We start from the raw sequence: 17,445 nt of genomic DNA, 5'->3' as shown, positions 1-17,445 counted from the left end.
GGGGGGGGGGGGGGGGGGGGGAGGGTAGAAAGATGGAAAATAGAAAGGGGGTGGTACATCGAAGGTTCGAGCGTGCGCATCATTTTTACCGGGGAAGAAGGTGGCGGAGGAAGAGGAGAAAGGAGGAGGAGACGCTTCCCTTATTCGTCGTCGCCGGGGAAACGAAAAATAGGGGATAGAGGGTGCGAGACGAGGAGAAAATGACAGATAAAGGAGCTCGAGGGAGTTGCGGAAGATCCTTTGTTGATCTCGACTGTGAGGTATTTAACAGAAATACTAGACGAAATATCTTTCTTTCTCTCTCTCTCTTCATCAACGCTAAATCACGCGACATGTGTGCGAAGTCGATCATAAAAAAAAAAAAAAAATGATAGAAGAGAATACGTACATATATATATATCGCAAAAGAATGATACTTCCGACTATTCGATGAATTATCCACTACGAGAGACGATGAGTTGCAAAATCGCGAGTAAATTGTATTTCGGTAAACGTTTTCGCAAAACGATAGATATGCGATCATCATTATATCTTGAAAAATTATGTTTTTATTAAAAAAAAAGATTATCTTTTTAATCTTGAATTTATATTAAGACGATGAATATAATAAGAATATTAAAATCTAAGATTTTCTTGGAAATAAATGATCGGAAAATTTGATGACTTTATGATCTTTCAGAATCTAAAAAAATGTAGAGATATCTCGAAAGATGTAATTTATATTATTGAGAAACATTCGTGAGAATAGAACGATAAACACACACACAGTTGGAAAATTTGGCTTAAATTTAACATATATTGCATATCCCAAACGGGATATCCCAAAATTGTTGTGTTAATTTAACATAATATGGATATATTAAATGGTGACACTATATTATGTTAATATTTGAACACAAAATGAATGTAAACTTCATAGTAACTTGAAATAAATTTTGAGTGAAATTAACATATTTTTAATGACAAAATTAATTAAGAAAAAACCTTATTGACAGTCTGTAGTCAGTCTCACTTTTATTATAGAATAAAATAAATATTGTTTTCTCTTAAATTAGCACATAAATGTGTTAAATATTCAACATAAAAATTTAACCGGCATAATTTTTAATAAGAAAACATAAATTTTCCAACTGTGAATTATTTGAGAAATCTGACGTTCGCTTACCGAGCCGTTTGGAGATTTCGCTGTTGTGCATCTTGGGATTTTCTTGAGCAATCTTCCGTCGCTGTAGCCGTGACCAGACCATGAAGGCGTTCATGGGCCGTTTAATGTGCTCGACTTGCACTTTCTTGCCACCCGGGCCGAGCGGGCTGTTGAGGCCGACCCCCATAGGACCGACACCGACACCGGCACCACCCGGTGGCGATGCTCCCGTCATGCCCTGCATACTACGCAGGGTCTCCGTGAAGGAGCCGTCGCACATGTTGCCGCCGGCTCTGTAATTAAAGACAGCTACCAATTAGCGACCCCTGTTAGCCCCGGTCAATCCAGGGATCATGCATTAATCCCGCGGGGCTTAAGAATGTTCGGTTAAGGTCGGAGAGAATAATCGAAGCTGTCACTAAGTGGCTTTTATTTTCAAACCTTTTTTATCGAGAATAATCGCCGATTGACGTTCAAAATTTGTTTCACAGGGCAAGAGATATTAATTGGTATTATATATAATTGTGCGTATTAGATGTGTTAATTTCAATTATATATTATTTCTTTTCTAATGTTTATAACTAACATTCGTTTCCGAAATTTTTAAAACAAATTTAAAATTTTGTGCCTCGTTAGTTTTATGACCTATACAAATTTTTACTATCTTGTAATCTGATAATACAAAAACAGTAAATAAATTTTTAGCGATAACTTTTCTCTTTTTAAAATTCTAATACTTTAAATAACAAAAAATATATATCTTTCACGATAATTATCATATCAGCAAGCGACACACGTACACACACGTCACTTTCTCATTTTCTTGCTTTCTCTTGTGCGAGCAATTATGAGAGCCAGCGAATCAATCGGTGAACCGCAACTGTATCATCGTAAAAGCTTCGTGGGGGGTCGAATGAGACGAGCGCGGGCCCTTTTCTCGCAGCGTCGACGGTACATAATTGCTTATTCGTTTGCTCCGCAATTCATAAGCAAATTAATCTTATCCTTTTCTTCGTATCAAAGCCATTAACCAATCTCGGCACGTTTCGTGCGTTCTCTCGTTCTTCATCCTCTACTCTAAACGTCATCCCTGCGGCAAAGGGTGCGCCAAACGACTCACTTCCCTCCCTCGCTTTTTCTCTTCTCTCTCAATCTCTCTTTCTCTCTTTCTCTCTTTCTCTCTTCTTCTTACTCCGACAATTCTAGCTTCTCGAACTAATACAATTATCGTGTTGAATCTCCTTGAGCGTTCGTTAAAAAAAACTTGTAGTGGTCGGAGGGTCTAAAGAGAGAGGGGGAGCGGTAGTTACGATTTTGTAAGGCCCGGGTCGCCCCCCGTGCGGAGGAGGAGGGGGACAACGAGAGAGCGAATGCCACCCTCGAGTGTCATTCAGGACGGATTAATAGATACGTCGGTTAGGCGAAGTTGCAAGGGGTGGAACAACCCACCCCGTCATCATCGTGGTGTTTGGGGTGCTCTCTGAGAATACTCCTCCTTTTCTCTCTCTCTCTCTTTCTTTCTCTGTCCTTCTCTTGGGGGTAGCTCACTGAGACCGAGAAGATGCTGGAAGTAATGGCTGTTGACAACCCAAGCGACGGGGGATTAGGAAGTGCTAATTGAATGTTTAGGTACGGGTCACCGATAGAGAGCCGGGGATGCACAGCAAGCCGCAATTTATTGCCTATTTTGACAATAGAGCGTTTATTTGTGGAAAAACTTTGTATGTAATATATAAAAGATCCAAAGAGTTTGTTGTCTCGTCGCGTTTATTTGTGGAAAAAAATCTCACATAGGTAATATATAAACGATCGAAAGTTTGCTATTTTGCGATGAATAGTATTAAATTTGACACACAATTGCGTTAGATCTGCTCCGTTCACATTTTAAAATATTCGAATAAATTTAGCGCAATCGTGAATTATTAAATTCGTGTTTCAGGAATTTATAAGTTGAACGACAATTTTATCATGAGAAATTTTACAATTCATAGAAAGATGACATATTCGTCATTTAATCAAACTTTTTCTTTAAGTTATTAATTACGTGATATAATTAAAGTAAATAATGTTTTCAAGCTTGAATTAATTAATCCTTTGATTTAAGCGAACAGTATTTATTTTGCAGCAAAGGATTTTCTTGGACGCTATAAATTACACGCGCGGTTGTTTTGTATTTTAAAATCTGTTTTTATTTATAGATAAATTAAAGAAGATGTAATTAAAGATAATTGATTAATAAAAATGGATGAAAACTTTATCTCTTTAACACAAAAGAGCTAACAATATAATTGTCAATCCTAAAAGAAAGAAAAATTGTAATCTAAGACTTTGATAAGACTGTAATCTTAGACTTTGATTACTTGCATAACTTTTTATGTTATTAATATTGATAAAATTTGGAGATAATCATTCTGCATAAAATTTTCAATATATTTCATGATATTAATGTTAAATATAGGATTAATATATCTTTAAAAATATTAAAAATATGTCAATTACACGATAGAGTATTTTCACTTTTTTTGATTAATCAAGCTTAAGATGTTGGATATTTAAAGCGATATATAATTAATATAATATATATATAATTTTATAATCGGTAGCAATATTAATTAGTAATAAAAATCTAACAAAATTGAGATGATCAAAATAGCTGTTAACATACATCATTTTATTATAACAAATACGCCGAATCTAATGTTTTTTAATAAATTCTTTTTTCTCTTAGATATAATTTATAGACGCTATTAAAAAAATACGAGTATATATAATTTCTATTTAAAGATATTATCATTGATATTTCCATGATTTCAATCGTAATTGTTAAAATAGTGTTTTTTTAAGAGTTTTATACGTACAATAGTTTTATATTATGCATTTTTAGAATTTTATTTACGGAGTTATAGATTAATTTTTACTGTATTAAAGTCACTCAGTGTTGTAAATTAAACATGGATGTTTTCTTGATGATTAAGAATATACGATGTGATAGTTTTCACTATTCAAGTCACAAGTTTAAATTGTCATCATTTATATGCGTGTGTGTATGTGTATAATTGCACAACACAAACTATATTATATTTTCTAGTTCAAAAAGTATCAAGATTTTGTGCTCAAGAAGTAATGATAAATTCACTCTCTGATCTCTGGGAAGATGTTTTATTCAATTGATCAAGATCATTGTTAATAAAATTTAAGCATATTATCTTGAAGAAATTTTTTCTCATAATTTGACACATAAAGCTCTTTTGGAGGAAAACACGTGATTTTGAGATTATGACATTACAATAGCCTTGATTCTATGAAGCGTTCGATTTGTCAAAAGAGATTTTGATGTTGACGTTAAACTTTTAGGCCACTTTCGTGAAAGATTCGAGAAATCTCCAACTCTAAAATCTCTCTCCGATCCTAATCGTGCTCTCGCTCACTTCTTTTTCTCATGAACTCACCTCATAAAGTGGCCGGCGGCCCGTTGGTGCAAATCCAGCTCAATTTTGCTGCCGTGATTGAGACTTTCGTCTCGCGAAGCTTAACAACTTAATCACAAGGTGAACGCGACAATATTTAAAGAAAAGGGTCACTGCACTGCTTTAATTGGTCATGCACATAATTAGATCAGGGTCCTCGATTCACTGTCATGTCACACCTGGTCCCAGTTCTTCTGTCAGTTCTCTCGTACATTGCGATCGTCACGCGACACGATACTGATACTCGACTTCGTCCTGTTGACGTTGAGACTCGCGACACGTTTTCGTTGCCAATTCGGAATCTCTGGTGGTCGCGACGGTAAGAAACGGAGACTGGCACTGGCTCGGTCTTATCTCGCGGCTGTCAGTTTTGGAATGCCATCGGGTCCGTGGATCGGATCTGAGTCAGCGGCGTTCACGAGACCCCCTCTTGTACGCACGTTCGCGTGACCATGGTAACCGACTGGTATAAGCCAATGGTACATTCTGGGAGGCGGTCGCATCGCGCGGTGGAAGCGTTCTCGGTATTCTGATTGGCCTGAGTGGCAAAATTGTCAATAAAGGCCAGTAAGGTCGGTTACATGTACGGTCGGTCTGTTCCTCGGCTTGTCTCTCTTTGGCTACGTGCGCCGACCTTTCTCGATGGGCCTGCGTCGTGTGATCACGAGGTGCCACGAGGCATCCCTTGGACGCCAAACAGTCCCTCTCGCCAAGCGATAATCGTGCTCCAAGTGTTTGGAAATCATTTTTCTCGTTTTATCGGTTAACGTCTTCGGGATTTGTCTCTAGCTGAGAAGAGTCAACAAGTTGAAAATGATAAGGCAAACGTAGGAAGTTGCGTATACTGGAGATATCATATCCGTTTCATTGATATTATTATTAATATCGTCATGAGAATTAATAATTTTTCAGACTATCCTGACATTTTTACATATGATATTAAATTTATGGAACTTATCTTGTTTATATTCTATTAATTTATAAAAAAAATTCTTTCGCGTCCAAGTTACATCCCGAATTTAAATCTAGATCAAATCGAGAGTAGAAGTCGATAGGATAAAAAGAGAGATGGAAGATGAAAGACAGAGAGAGAAAAGAGCTCTGTAACTGTTCTGTTGCCACCACCCCCACTTTCACAGAGGAACCCAGCCCATGAAGAGGTGGGAGACAGGGAGGATCATGAAGGTGGGACGAAGGCGGAATGGTGGGTGCTAGTATCAAGACTTGAATTCGAGAGAACGCTGGCTAAGAATGGAAATAAGAAAGCGACTTCCCCCCTTTCGATACGAACCAGGCTCTACCATGCTTTCCTTCCCCGTATATTTCCCCTACCTTTATTCTACATTCTCTTGCTCTCTCTCTCTCTCTCTCTCCTTCGTCAATTCTGTATTCGCATTTATTCTGGTAGGACATTGTGTTCGTTTCACAACGCAACAAAATGGTAGCTCTCGCCGTTTTGCTCTTTTTTTTTGCGGAGGGAATTTTCGCGCGACGGGGGTACATTGAGGCAGAGGGGCTTTCTTCGCGAGCGAGTTAACCCTTTGCGAGCACTCCGCTCCGGCAATGGCGTCGCGCTTCGTGGCTGTGACAATAATTGAAGTGGAAAAGGTTGAAAGCTAAACCGGAATGGGTCACGGGTGCTTCTTTCTGGTAACTTAACTGCAATAGTTCGTACAATGAAGCTGACCATGCGTCGGAAGACATCGAGAAATTGTTGGACAAATAAATTCCTATTTCCAATATGATAAAGGCTTAATTAGCGTTGCGATGTTGTATTTAATCACGCTGTTTTGAAAGAAGTAGTCGGTTAATAAAATTATTTAATCTAAAAAAGAAAAAAGGAAAAAATAATATTTTAAAGTTAATCTGTATTTAAAGTTATAAGAATTAATTAAGTTTTAAATATCCCAAATTTGCGCTTCTCCAAAAGCTGTAAAATATTGAGATTATAGAGATAAATTTTCGAGGCATCGAAATATCAAGCATTTAAAATGCTAAATTTCCATAAAAGCTTTTACTTTCAAACTAGATATTTGAAAAAAATATAAAGTTTATAATATTTTTGGTCAAAAATATATTATTTATTATTTTTGATTCTCTCTTTCAAATTACATTAAATTTTAAGTGTTACATTAAATGTGAGTATTAACTTTATGTTATAATTGAGTCAATATACCACTCTTGCGATTTGTTATTATCCAAGGATATAAAGAGCGCAATTCCGAATTGATCGTCCTGCGAAATGGCAGGAAAGGATAATAACGGCATTGCAAAGTGACATCGATTGCGAGCATATTTATGGAGCCATATTTTCTATGTGGACACTCGATTCCATCCTTTATGGCCCATTGAACGTCTCTTGTTTATTCCCAAGTGCCAATAAGGGTACTTGGTCGAAGGGGATGATCGAGTTTGGATATCGCCTCGTCACTAATGTGGTCGATTTGCCAACCCCACGCTTTCTTTCGATCTACGTAGTCCGTAGAGTAACTACACACATTGATTGATAACACTAATAATTTATCTTCACAATCTGCGCGTGCTATCTGTAAAGATTGAGTGTTAATGTTCGCAAATTAATTATAGTTTAATATATAACGTCTTGTTTTAGGACAACATTTATAATTGAGAAATATTTGTTGAAATTATCTGGATAATTTTGAGATTCTTGGATTTGCATTATTTTCGAAATGACCAATTTAATTTGCGAGAAATAATTAGCTTCTTAATGTCAGATCGCTTCGAATGCCTTCTTTCAAACTGATTAAGAAAATGAGTTGGTCGCAGTCCGGGAAGACAGGAAGGGCGCGAGGTGTTTATCCCGAAGGAGATTTATTCCCTCGGCGCGACCAGGACGTGCGCGACACGCACGTGCTAGAATCGTCGCACGCGTCGTCGAACACGCAGCGTATGAATATCTAATGCACCCCGTCCACAATTAAATTCGGACAATATGTTTTGTTTCGGGAGGGGCCGAGAGACGCGCCACCCTCGAGGTCGTTCCTCGAGGGGTTCCTGATCGCTCCGGACCGGGGGCAGAGGGTCCTTCACCCCTCGGGTTCTTCGCTGAATAACGCCCCGAGTGTAAATCTCGGCTGCGCGAGTGAAAGATACGCCGCGTCGTGTGACAGGCGATAATTTCTCCCGATTAGAGTGATGCCTGCGGTTCTCCGACAGCAAGTCCCCATTCAATATTACTTACCCGACTAAAGATGTTAACGCGTAATGAAATATTTGCCGAAGAGCTATGAAAAGGAGACGGTTAGGTTCTTGAAGAAATACAAAACTAGTTCTCTCTCTAGAGTTTTTCATTTAAGTTTTATTATCTGAATTTACGGATTGCATGTAAAAATAAAGTTTTGATCTTTTTGTATTTTGTTTTGCAAAAATTTAACGCTCTTGTAAATGTTGGAGACTGTCATACATACAATTTATTGTAATAAATTTTATAATATCTAAAATCTATGGCGAAAGTTATAACGTTATGATTAGATCGTTTGTTTAGCAGCTTATTTGTTTATAGCAAAAATTTTACTAAGATGGATTAATACAATTAATTTTATTAATCCTATTAATTTTATTAAATTTATTTGAGATGCTTGATTAAATTTGATTGAGATGCTCTGCGGCGTATTTATCCGGCCACGTGCAAATCCGGACTAAAAATATACACATGTTTTTGTTCTTTTGCTAGTCTTTTTATCGAACTTGCAAATGTTTAAAAAGCGTCTTATTTCTGTTGCCGTTACAATAGACTAATTGTACTTTTGTAATTTGAAAAATAGGTTGTAAAAATATGCTTGAGCTGAAGACAAACTGTTTCTTATTTTTAACTCGACTAGTCGATCTTCTCGGTATGTTTCGAACTGATTTATCAGGTTTAAAGCTAAATATAAAATTTTTTGTTTTAAAAATTCTAATAAATTTGCAGTTGTATACAAAGCTTTCCATAATTTTGAAACTATAATATTTTGCATTTTCAAACTTTAATATTTTAATTTTTTTGCGAATGATTAATTTGATATATAATATATTCTTAAAAACAAATTTATATAAGTTAATTTTTTGCTTAGAAAATTCTAATAAATTTGCACCTGTATACAAAGCTTTCCATAATTTTTAAATTATAATATTCTGCATTTTCAAATTTTAATATTTTAATTTTTTTGCAAATTGTGATTAATTTAGTATACAATATATTTTTTAGAACAAATTTATATATATATATATACAAATTTTAATACCGTGCATCGTAAACTTGTCGTATTTTGATATTTCATTCTCTAATCCCGATAGCTGAAAATTTTGGATTTAAACATTTTGAACTCTCGAATTAACCAGTTTGCATCTCGAATAAATTAATCGTCAATTTTGCATAAATTAATTTTCTTAATTTTTTGGAAAATTAAAAATATTTTAAGAACATTTTTTACAAATTTATTTTATTATAGCATTGTTTATTAAAAAAATTGTTTTGCACAAATCTGCGATTTATCTGTGATAATTTGGCTAGTATACAAACTAATATCATTATCACTGGAACGATGCCTACCGTTCTTAAGCGAATCCGAACATCCGTGCTCGTGTTCTGGCCGAGCCAGCCGCAAATAATTAATAACTGCGAAGCGCGACAAATCCCAGAACATTGACGGCGTGTACTAGACGATGGAACAAAACTGAACAGGGATCAGAGAGAGAGAGAGAGAGAAGAGGAGGGAGGAGAGCTAATGCCCGGCTAATGCTCGCGGTAAGCCCTTTAAAAGGTTCCGGGGACGGGCAGGATTCGTCCCGCCACCTACTTACATGCGAATTTGCACCTACAAAAGGGTCCCGGCTCCATACGATTGTTCGTTAAATTGTGCCGAGATCATCCTGCGGCTAAATAAGAGCCTCGGCAAGCGAATCGATGCACCGGAAGAGAGTGACGGCTTTGTTCGCGTGTTCCGTGCGACCGGTCGTTTAATTGGTCATTACTCGGAGAAAACATTGAGACAAAGTTGATAGTATGATAAATGTATATTATATGTTAATAACGACGAGAGATATTTATATACAAGAAAATGCAAAGAGAGAGAGAGAAACAGGGTTGATGATAAAACATACGCAACTCACGTATCGAAAATGACCGAATTCAGAGGCAACGCGCCACGAAAAATTCGCAGGAATGAATAAGCATCGAATAGACGAAAGAGATGGGCTATTCTGTAAAGAAGGCTTCTGGCGGAAATAGGCTTAATTTCGCGGAGGAATTGAGAGACGGACCCTTGCCGTGGACGTTGCGCGTATGAATGTATCCCGTGTCGGCGATCGGTAGCCGTCCTGTAAGGGATCCCGAGGGATCCCGACGCGCGAATCCCGAATTCGGAGCTTATCCGGGATTTCTTTCCTACGGCCTACTATGTGTTCGCGCGTGTCCGCTCGTCGAGAATATACGACGACGAAGGATACACCTGCGAGGATAATGCCTCCTTTAACGCGCAACGGTGCGTAGGATCCCGCCGCACTCTCAACCGAATGATCCTCTTCGCTTTTGTTTGTCGCTGCACGATATCATGAGAGGGTGTATCAATTGGACACAATGCTCATTGGCCAGTTGAAAATGAGACCCTTTGATTGGTTAGTCATGCTGGGTTCTAAATGGTCTACACAAATTTTTGTGTTAATTTACCATAATATGGATATGTTAAATGGCAGGTTGGACAAGATAATTTTTTTTAAAGTTAAGTTTAAAGTTAAATTTAAAGTTCTTTTTTAAGTTAAGTTTAAAGTTAATGAGCAAAAAAGTGTACCTTAAAAAGTTAATTAAATAAAAATTAATTCAGTAAGAGTTAAGTTAAAAAATTATTAATTCATTAAAGTTAAAAGTTAATTCTCTATCCAACAACGAATCGACACATCCAACAAACTTATTGTACCACAAATAAAATATTCACATTACGATCAATCATTTTCACACGATTTTAATATTGATGAATTATTTTAACTTATATAAAAAATATTTAATAAGTTAACGTTAATGCATTTAAAAATAACTAGTTTAAGTTAAAAGTTAACTGTTTAACTAGTTACTATCCAACCCTATTAAATGATAACACTAATAATATTTAAACACAAAATATATTAATAATATATTATTTAATATCTCAACATAAAATAAATGCAAACTTCATGGTTATTTGAAATAAATTTTGTGTAAAATCGACATATTTTTAATGATAAAATTAATTTAAAAAAATATTATTGTCGATCCGTAATCAAAATTTTTGTGTTAATTTAACATAATATGGATATGTTAAATAATGGCACTAATACTATGTTAATATTTCAACAATGGTTGTGTCCAAATGAATCTCTTTCATCACGAGAATTTTGGAGGATCTTTTCTCTCTCTCTATTGAATCTTCGAAAAATTTGCAAAATTGTTAAAGTCAGTTTTGTGTTTTTGGTACTATGTAAAACACGAACTGTCTCTCGAGTATCTTGGTGACAAATCACAGAGAATCGTCTCTCCCCGGCGGCGAAACGCGCAAATCACCGAGGATCGGCGACACTCATGCTTCGTCGAATTGATAGATGAGAATGCGAGAGGACACAAATACACAGAATACACCGGCGGTTGGTATTCCCAGCGTGCAATAGGCAGCGGGAGTCTCTAAGCTTTTAGCCCGGGCAAATAAATCGCGGCTTGCGAGAAAACCGGTATTCGCGGATAAATCCTCGCGCTTTCCAATGCGCCATCGAATGTCCCTCCCCCTCCCACTACGTTCCCTCCTGGTGTCACAACATTTCGTTCTGACGTGTGCCGTTTACCCCGAAAGAGAAACTCATCACGCAGACATCTTCGATTCAACAATAAAGTTTATGATACAATACACGAAACAAAGATAAACCTAGATAACATTTATGATTGATACATGATTATTAATTACATTAGAAAGAGGAAGAGAGAGAGAGAGCCCTGATTCTGTTATTTCTCGGAAAAAAAATTTGATAATTTTATTTGAGGGAAATAAAAAATAATTGTGTGTGTTCAACGTACAAAGAGAGTATGAATAGAGTTGATCGCGCGCGGAAGTAATTTTTTTCGGATCCTCCGCAACATTTTTTTCGTGCTCGAATAAAGTCGAAGGAGTCTGCGCTATATCATTTAGCGGAGCACAATAGACGGGCCGTCCGGTATACAATTGTCCGATACATTTTCCCACAATGGTAGACTGGAGGAAAGAAAGGGAGTCGGTCTCCGAGTCAGTCGATCGCCAATTGACTGACGTTATCCGGCAATCTTTCAGATTAGGAGGATCGGAAAAGACCGGGCGTGTGGATATACGTTGTCTTGGCCTTTATTCGTAGGAACGAGGCTATCGCCCGGCTATCGTAATTCGATGCCGTCGATGCGAGGGGTGAGCAGATTCCTCTCGAGTATTTACTCGAGAAATCGATTATGACAGCGGACGTCCGTTGCACGACTGTCGATGCTATCGCTCATTAATTTTGCCAAGGAAGAATATGACTTTATCTTGCAAATGGTAAAGATTCCTGTGAAAAGTTTCCACGATTGCCTTCCAGTTTATTATGAAAGAAATAACAAATATTTTGTTTATTAATAATTGTTCTGTTTTCAAATTATTTTTAGAAACAATCGATGTGTGTTTGAGATTTTCTTTACGTCGGGATAAAGAATGTATATCTTGAATTAATCGAGAGCTGTATGAACTTTTCCAAGATGCTTTACTTCTCCATTAGACGTAGAAACTGGTAAAAAAATTTGTAAGACCTATATATATATATATATATATATTTTGTAAAAAACTTGGAGCAACAGAGGGCATTTACAGATTTGAAAAAGTTCTCGAATTGTCAGGCGCGATGAAATTAGCGTTCCCATGGAGTAGGATACGCCGGAGATCTCCGTCGATCTCCTGGTAAATAAGATTACGAGTACGCAGGGGCAAAATCCGGGCGGCGGCAAAGTACTACAAAGAACCACAAAGAGAGGACTTTGCCGGATCGTTGCACGCTTTTCCGCGAGGATCGAGACAGATACGAGATCTACGAGAGAATAACTTCCCCATTGTAGGGCGGCTTCGCCCTCATGGACGATTTAAAGTTTCATGTACTCGCGTTCATACACGGTGTGCCGGAAGTAGAAACGAATTTAGAACAAGCGCACCAGAATTAAATGATCGATGAAGAATAATTTTGCGCGTGAAAATATTCTCTCCTCGTGGCATATTTTTTAATTTCGAACAAACATATACACATTTATTTTTTCCTTCTATCTTACACATTTTATCGTTTACTTCATAGATTTATCACATCTCTTGCATATTCTTCTTATCATTCTTCTTACGCGCTATATCAGATTATGTGATAGCGGAAAAATAGAACACGCTCCTCTTTTAATGCAACTCACAAATAGTTACACATCACCCTGTATATATGTATCGTATAAGCGATCCATATATACGGGATGTTGGATAATCCGATCGCATTGTTGCAAGTATGCGAGAGCCGCCCACCGTCGCGACCGTATAAATGCGACTGGACGGAACGTTTCCCGCGAGCGTTCCTCTCTCTCTCTCTCTCTTTCTCTTTCTCTCTCTCTCTCTCTATAGTGTGTTTTTACCTTTTTTTATTACCTCGACAGATGCGACTCGATCGGAGTAATCCGTTTATTTCCGGAGGATTTAAGTCGTACTAGATCGTCCGGTAGATTTGCGCCGATACTGTCCTTACTCCGGGATTGTCAAATATGTATATGTATACGCAAAGGTAGTATAAAAGAGTGAGATAATTTATAAATCAATGGACTTTAGTAGTTGGAGAAATTCCAAGTATGTATTTATTGCAGTCTTTATAGATTAAATTTTTTTTTTATCATTCATGGATCCAGAAATTTTTTTAAAAATCTATGGGAGTTTGTATGGAATACAATAATTCCCCGAAAAAGATTTAAAAAAAGGACGCATATATCGCATATATTTATTCTACTCTTATTCTCTTCCTCTCTGTCTCTTTTTTTTTATTTTGTGTCTCTTTTTTTCTTCTCCACTAGTTAAACTACCTGCTTGCATATCTTAACTGCAGGAGTGAATAGTAAGCTGAATGATAGAAGATATTTATTAGGTAAACTAGCTAGAAAACTCAGTTTTTTTCAAAATTTTAAGACCGTCTCTTAAAGACGGTCTTAACTTCTCAAAGACTTCTCTTTGAGAGCCTACAGTTATTGTTGCTGGTCTTTGTTAATTGAATACTATTGTATTGAATAGCTAACCCAAGAAGGGATTCGTATTCACAATCATGAATGAAATCCCACGATATTCCAATGATCATGCCTCGTAAATTTCCCATGAATTTGATTCTTTTTTATCTAGCAGTTATAATGTTAATGTTACGACAAAGCTATTTAAATATCTTTATGTGCTCTTTATTTGTTTATTTTTTTACGTTTTAAGAATTAAAGTATAGAAAAATCTCGTGCTGCAATCGTTAAAAAGTGTTTATCTTCAAGACAAATATCAAATAATTCATTCATTTCACGTAAATATCAAATAACGATAAAACTTTACATAAACGGACTCAAAAGATTTTAAGCTAGTTGTTTATTTTATTAAAAAGTTATTGTGAGGTTTTAATTCAAGTTTCGAAATTTTGAATTTTTCTCAACTTTGCATAATATACATAAATATTGACATAAATCTTCTCAAAAACTTCTATAATGTAATCTTTTTCCAATGTATTGTGTAAAATTATTTTTTTGCAATACATTAAAATTACAATACAAATAAAATTATTAATCTCAAACTGATAATATTTAATATTTGCATTCGCGAAATTTCACCAAATTATTACGTAGTTGAATAATTTATGTTAAATTTAACAAATATTGCATGTTTTAAATAATTCACACAAATTATTGTGTTATTAATGTAACATAATATGGATATATTAAATGGTGACACTAATGCTATAATATTGGGTTGGTCAATAAATTCGTGCGGTTTTTTTACGTATAAAAGAGACGATTTTTTCATAGAAGATAATAACTTTATTCAACAATGTATTGGCCGTTTTGATCCACTATCTTTTGTCATCTTTTGGGCAGCTCCATAATTCCTCGCTTAAAGAACTTCCTGTCTTTCTCTTCCAAGTGCCGTTTGATGGCTACCTCGGAAACAAAGTTTCCGTTCACAAGGAATTCTCAAAGGAGCGAAACAAGTGGTATTCTGAAGGAGCAAGGTCTGGTGAATATGGAGGATGCGCAATAATTTTTGCCATGTTTGTAAATATGCGGCCTGGCGTTGTTGTGATGGAAGATGACGTCCTTGCAATTTTCACCAATTTTGGACGCTTCTCGTGGATCGCTGCGTTCAATTTCGATATTTGGAGAACGTCTGCAATCTCTCACATCATATAGCGTAGGATGATATCAATTAACTCTTCACTTTTGTCGCTGTCAATCTCAATTGGCCGGCTGACGTCTTGGAAAGAAAAATCTCCAAAACAAAATCTTGCAAACTACTTCTGGCACACGCATTCTTTCACGGCATTCTCGCCATACACCGCACATATCTTTTAACAGATTTGCGGCGCGTTTTTGCCTTTTTTAAAATAAAAAGGAATAATATCCATCTTTCAAATGATGCCAAACACACAAAACACAACCAATCTTCACGTTTTTTTTTGCACGTTGGAATATCACCTATCAAATAATTATGCGCTTTCAAGATTTGGACTGAATATAGTTGCTGTTCAGAACGCCTAAAGCCATCAGCGAAAAGCATCATCAGCAAAAACCGCACGGATTTATTAGCCAACCCAATATTTCAATACTAAATGAATGCAAACTTCATAGTAATTTGAAATAAAGTTTGTGTAGAATCAACATTTATTTAACGGTAAAATTAACTTGGAAAAAAATTATTGATGATCTGTAATCACTCTCACTCTTATTGTAGAATAAAGCCAACATTTTTTTTCTGTAAATTTTAATAGATAAATCCTGTCACTAATAATATGGAACATATCTATTATGTAAAATTAAAAATATGTACAGATTTTGTTATTCTTATATTTTTTTTCAGTTATTTTAATAATTTAACATTTGAATTCAATTAACACACCAGCAATATATTAAATTAACACATGAATGTGTTAAATATTTAACACAAAAATTTTAACCGGCATATTTTGCAACGAGAAAACATAAATTTTTCAACTATGTAGAGATAAAGTATAATAGAGTATGGAAATTATAAATTATTATACTGTTGCGATATATTTATAAACAATAATTATTCGTATATATTGTACATTTCTTGTATTCGAGTACATCTCGTATTGCGATTAACAATCGATCGAATGATTAATGAATAATCAATTTCTGATACTTTAAACAAAACACATTCGGCATTTATATAATATTATATTATACAATTTTACAATAATTTTATAATATATTTTATAATTAAGAAAAGAAATATATATTGCAACGGCAAGAAGAATAGACTGGTGATTTTTATTTATTTTTTATTTTTTTATTTTTAGCATATCTACATTGTATCCCTATCAAGGAAAAGAAAAATGCAATGTAGATATAATCTCTCAATTATAAATTAAATTATAAATTATATTATATTACAAAATTATATAATATAACCCTCCTATTGTACACCTTGAAGTTGGTGGGAGGGCTCAGTGTTTGGAAGGTTTATCCTGAAGGGGAAGCTACCCAGATAGCACAAGTAGGCCAAAAGACATCTTAAGGATGTCTAAAGGCGTGTATAAGACGTCTTTAAATTATCTTTTAGGAACATGTGTCTGGGTAAATATATCCAAACGCGGTTTTTTAACGCTTTCCGACTTTTTGCAGTGTAACGACTTGATAAAAACTTTTCATTTTTTTGCTATATTAATACAATATTATTAAGTACTTAAATAAAAATTTTTAGCTTAAAAATAATTATTTTTTAAAGTTATACGAATATTTGCTGATTTATATTTTTGTGCATGATGTGTATGAAAACTCGGGCTACGTTCGACAGATTGACTTCAAATTTTGCAAGCGAATTTCTAATAATATTTCGCATCTGTTAACGAAGCCTTTTTTTAATCCAATTCCCTACTTTTTTGTTATAAACAAAAAAAGATGGATTTTTTGTTTTAAAACGAAACTTTTTTCAACATGCCGTCATTTTTTTATTTTTTAAAATTTTGAAAAAATGCTTGGATAACAGATAGCTATTAATATATTTAATAAAAAAAACTTGTATTTTTTATTTCAGATATGATAAACGAACGTTTTCATGCACACTGTGCAGCCACCTAAAATTGAAGGCGCTTTGCAAATATTCACATAACTGTAAAAAAATTTTTTTACGCTGGAGATTTTTATTTAAGCACTTAATAATATTGTATTAATATCATAAAAAAAAAACTTTTTATCAAGTCGTTGCGCTGCAAGAAAATCTAGAAAATGTATTCGGACACTTTATGTCCGATCGGGCATTATCTGTCAGATTTTATAAAAATCAGTTTAATATCTGAATTTTCCTGTATCGTATAAAAAATTAAACTGATGTAAATAGTTGTTATTAGTCGCCTTTTGCAGGCTTTATATACACTTCATGACAAAAACTTGAATACGAGTATATAGAATAAATAATGCGCCGCATAGCGGTAAGCGAATGAACTATAAACCCGCGGCAGTTAATCACTAGCGGTTTTTCCGTAAAAGTATAATGTTCATTAGGGACTAATTAATACCGGTTATTATATATAACTATACGCTCAGCAGGTAGCAAAACAGAACAGACATACGATATGCTATCTCTG

The 17,445-nt window shown here is 35.2% G+C and overlaps 1 protein-coding gene across 1 annotated transcript in view; it reads right to left on the bottom strand.

The window, feature by feature from the left end:
* LOC115243355 (transcription factor Sox-19b) overlaps window positions 1–4,985 on the bottom strand; it is a 33,054-nt gene extending 28,069 nt beyond the window's left edge. Inside the window, exons 1-2 of the mRNA XM_029820275.1 lie at window positions 4,594–4,985; window positions 1,166–1,437 (exon numbers count right to left, since the gene is read on the bottom strand). Coding sequence (XP_029676135.1) covers window positions 1,166–1,437; window positions 4,594–4,598 — 277 coding nt within the window. The 5' untranslated portion in view covers window positions 4,599–4,985. The remainder of the gene's footprint in view (window positions 1–1,165; window positions 1,438–4,593) is intronic.
* Between the last annotated feature and the right edge of the window lie 12,460 nt (window positions 4,986–17,445).

Source organism: Formica exsecta, unplaced genomic scaffold (genome assembly GCF_003651465.1).
Source record: "Formica exsecta isolate Colony F162 unplaced genomic scaffold, ASM365146v1 scaffold120, whole genome shotgun sequence".
Taxonomy (NCBI): Eukaryota; Metazoa; Arthropoda; class Insecta; order Hymenoptera; family Formicidae; genus Formica; species Formica exsecta.
This window is presented reverse-complemented; position numbering and strand designations above follow the sequence as displayed.